At 34.7% G+C, this 3,748-nt stretch overlaps 1 protein-coding gene across 1 annotated transcript in view; it reads left to right on the top strand.

Annotated features, from left to right (window-relative positions):
• LOC106883067 (nuclear pore complex protein Nup133) overlaps nt 1–3,748 on the top strand; it is a 58,601-nt gene that overhangs the window by 31,495 nt on the left and 23,358 nt on the right. The window contains exons 21-23 of the mRNA XM_052971215.1: nt 985–1,104; nt 1,481–1,624; nt 2,896–3,109. Of these exons, the coding sequence (XP_052827175.1) occupies nt 985–1,104; nt 1,481–1,624; nt 2,896–3,109 (478 nt within the window). The remainder of the gene's footprint in view (nt 1–984; nt 1,105–1,480; nt 1,625–2,895; nt 3,110–3,748) is intronic.

Consider the following 3,748-nt stretch of genomic DNA (forward strand, 5'->3'; position numbering starts at 1 on the left):
ATTATTCAACGGAATAGTGTCTTCAAGTTGATGGGTACCTCATATTCCCCTCCATTTTCTTATTTCTATATATATATAAAAATTTATTTATGAGGGTAGAAATTGATATTAATCAATTTGAACCAGTGGTCTAGCATATTAAAAAAAATCCGAAGATTAAAATTATATTACATTACAGGAGTCCACTTTAGCTGGTCATCCGTCTTATTTTTGCTATATATATATATATATATATATATTCAAATATGAATTAGAAGCAGTGCTAGTGTTGTAAATATTATTGACCACACACACTCAAAGTATTCTTACGTATGCATTGTTGTGGCATACCAGCAAATGGTCTTTACACTACTAGTCTACAGTTGTAGACTGGTAATTCGGTTTGCCTCCGGTTTGGTTCACGTATGTGATGTTGATAAGCCACAAAAAGGGCAAAAGATTGATGTACATCCTTCCTGAATAGGACTTGGGGTGAGCTGTCTCACCTGCCTATGCCTTTCGGGCATTTTAACCCCTGGTGCTTTGAGGGACTCATCCTCACTGCACTAAATTGCAGCCTACTGGCGAACAAGACCAGCTTGTACATTGAGTATGTGTGGTGGTGTGTGTGTGTTGGTGTCTCTTCGTCTTGACATTATGTAATTGTTGTAGATGAATATCACTGTCTTACCAGCTGAATCAATTTCTAAACATCTGTGAAAATCTGTCCAGCTATGAGGAAATATTGCCTTACTTGGAAACAGGACAAGAGGGGCATCTGGTTGTAGAAAAGGTGCCTCAGTAAACTCTGTCTGACCCATGCAAGAATGGAAAAGTGAATGTTAGAATGATGATGGTGATGATGATATGTTGATATATTTTTTTATATGTTGACTATATTATATTTTATGAAACTATATAACTTGGTATTGAGTTATTTTATTTTTTCTAACTCTTGTGTATTACTAAAATATAATATTGGTTTATATTCTTGCATCCTACCAGGTTTCTTCTGTTCATGATATCTTTAATGAGTGCTTGGAATATGAACATGATCATTTAACAGCAGATATGGACCCTAAACACATAGTGAATCTTGTGATCACTATAAATGACCTAATATTGGTAAGTCAGCAATAAAAAACAGTTGTTTTATGTTGTTTTGTTTCTTCTGTTTAAATTGTGTTTGGTAAAAAGAAAATGATTTGATGGTAGAAAATGATAAATTATGTAACAAGAATAATACATTACATAAGAGTGAAGAATTACATCATCAAAATCTCTGAACTACAAGATAATGCATGATTAATTCAAAACAATACAAATAAACAAGCATTACATTTGACTGAATGATCTGAATACTAAAGGGTTAAATATTTATCTCTTGCTGGATGGAGTACTTCTTTTGTTCATCCTCTCTCACTCTGACTTTAGAAATCTTTTATAGGAATTGTTAATAAGCTATTTTTATTTTTTTATCTTTCATTTGTTTCCTTCACAGTATGTACTACAACAAACTTTACGGTATCGTTCAAATAAGCAAGATTATTACAGACGTTTTGCTGACATTGTCATTGAGACAGAGTATATCCCATGGACATGTTCTGTGAACAGGCAAGGAATGAGGGCTTTGCTTAAAAAGCAGGTAATACTTTTAGTCAAATACTTGATTTTCTTTTTTTATTGCTTTAGCTTGTAATATTGGTACATTATGATTTATAAAATAATTTTCACTGAGATTATTGAAGCTTTTAAAAATTACTTCAGATAAAACGAATTGGATATTGTAACTTTTCTATGAGAAATCTTATTTGGAAACATTGGGTTAATCTTTTGGAATGATGCTATTTCATTATTGTTCCCTCTTGTAATATCTTCATGGTTTGGGCATTAAAAAAAAAATTACAAAAAGACCCTTATGAATCCTAATTAGAGGCAATGCTTCTTAGGAGGTTTGGGTCTGCAGTGGTAGTAGCAGGCCTATTATTTTGTTGCAGAACCTTTGCTCCCCTAACTGGAGCTGTATGTTTGTTTGATGGTCAAGCCTGGAGAATCATTGTTGTTTTGAATTCTTTTAGGATATGAAAAAACTTGGGTTTCTTTGTTTACAAGATAACGAACCTTGGTATCAAACTTCAGCAATTTAAATAGGCTAAATCTGGCCCTCATATCCTGCCTGTTTTTTGTTTCACCTAACCAGATTCAGCCTCTCTTACCTTCCAAATCATATCATGAAATCTCAAAGCTACAAGATAATGCATTACTCATTCAAAACAATGTAAATAAGTAGTAAGCATTGTATTTGATAAAGGGTTAGATAATATCAAGTTTTAAACATCTGGTATTAACTCTAGCAGTCCTGGTCTACAATATTTTGCGTCTTGAACTCACTAAAGAATTTTTGTGAGTCTAACTAGTTATTTAATGCCATATCATCTTAACCATTTCCAGAACACCTTTCTATCCGTTTATCATCATCATCATCATTTAACCACTGTTTTCCATGCTGGCATGGCTTGGACAGTTTAACCAGAGTTGGTAAGGCCAGGGGTTGCACCAGGCTCCATTCTCTGTTCTGGCATGGTTTCTATGGCTGGATGGCCTTCCTAATGCCAACCACTTCACAGAGTATACTGGGTGCTTTTTATGTGGCATCAGCACCAGTATCAGTTCTGCTATGGCAGACAAGTCTTTTTGAGTACAGCATAAACGAGTCATCTCATTTATGTAAAAGAATAAATGAATATCTTAAAAATCTTTTTAGACCTTTAAAAATTTTTGTAAATTTTATTATAACTTTCTCTACTACCTTTTCTAAATTTTTTTCTTATCAATAATTGACTATTTTGTGGCCTTGTTGCAAGTGTCAAAAATCAACACTTACCTAATATTGATTTAATGTCTTTCTTCCGTCAGTGTTCAATGACTATGGAACAAGGTATTGTTAATGCTCAAGACCATCATTATCAGACCACTCTTTTTAATCAGTTGACTGATTTGGCAGATATTCTTCTTGATGGTTATACTTCTCAACTAACATCTCTAGAAAAGTATGACAAGACAAGCTCGCGTTATACTCAACTATGTAAAATGTATGAAGAAGACCGAGCTCTTCTTACATCTATGCTTAGTAAGTATTTTTAGTTTTTTTATATTAGCCTCTTACCATTGCTCCCACCATCATCATTAATATAAATATTACTGCTTCAATTAAGGCGATGAGATGGTAGAATCATTAGCATGCCAGGCAAAATGTTTAGCAGCATTTCATCTATCCTTATGTTCTGAGTTCAAATTCTTCTGACACCGACTTTGCCTTTCCCCTAAGGAGTTGATAAAACAAGTACCAGTTGAGTGCTGGAGTCAATGTAATCGACTTATCCCCTCCCCCAAAATTGCTGGCCTTGTTCCAAAATTTGAAATCAATATTTGAAATCAAAAGGCGCAAGAGTGGCTATGTGGTAAGTAGCTTGCTTACCAACCAAATAGTTCCGGGTTCAGTCCCACTGCATGGTACCTTGGGCAAGTGTCTTCTACTATAGTCTCGGGCCGACCAAAGCCTTGTGAGTGGATTTGGTAGACGGAAACTGAAAGAAGCCCATCGTATATATGTATATATGTATATGTTTGTGTGTCTGTGTTTGTCCCCCTCCACCGTCGCTTGACAACCGATGCTGGTGTGTTTACATCCCTGTAACTTAGCAGTTCGGCAAAAGAGACCGATAGAATAAGTACTAGGCTTCCAAAGAATAAGTCCTGGGGTTGATTT

This window comes from Octopus bimaculoides, chromosome 10 (genome assembly GCF_001194135.2).
Source record: "Octopus bimaculoides isolate UCB-OBI-ISO-001 chromosome 10, ASM119413v2, whole genome shotgun sequence".
In the NCBI taxonomy this organism is placed as follows: Eukaryota; Metazoa; Mollusca; class Cephalopoda; order Octopoda; family Octopodidae; genus Octopus; species Octopus bimaculoides.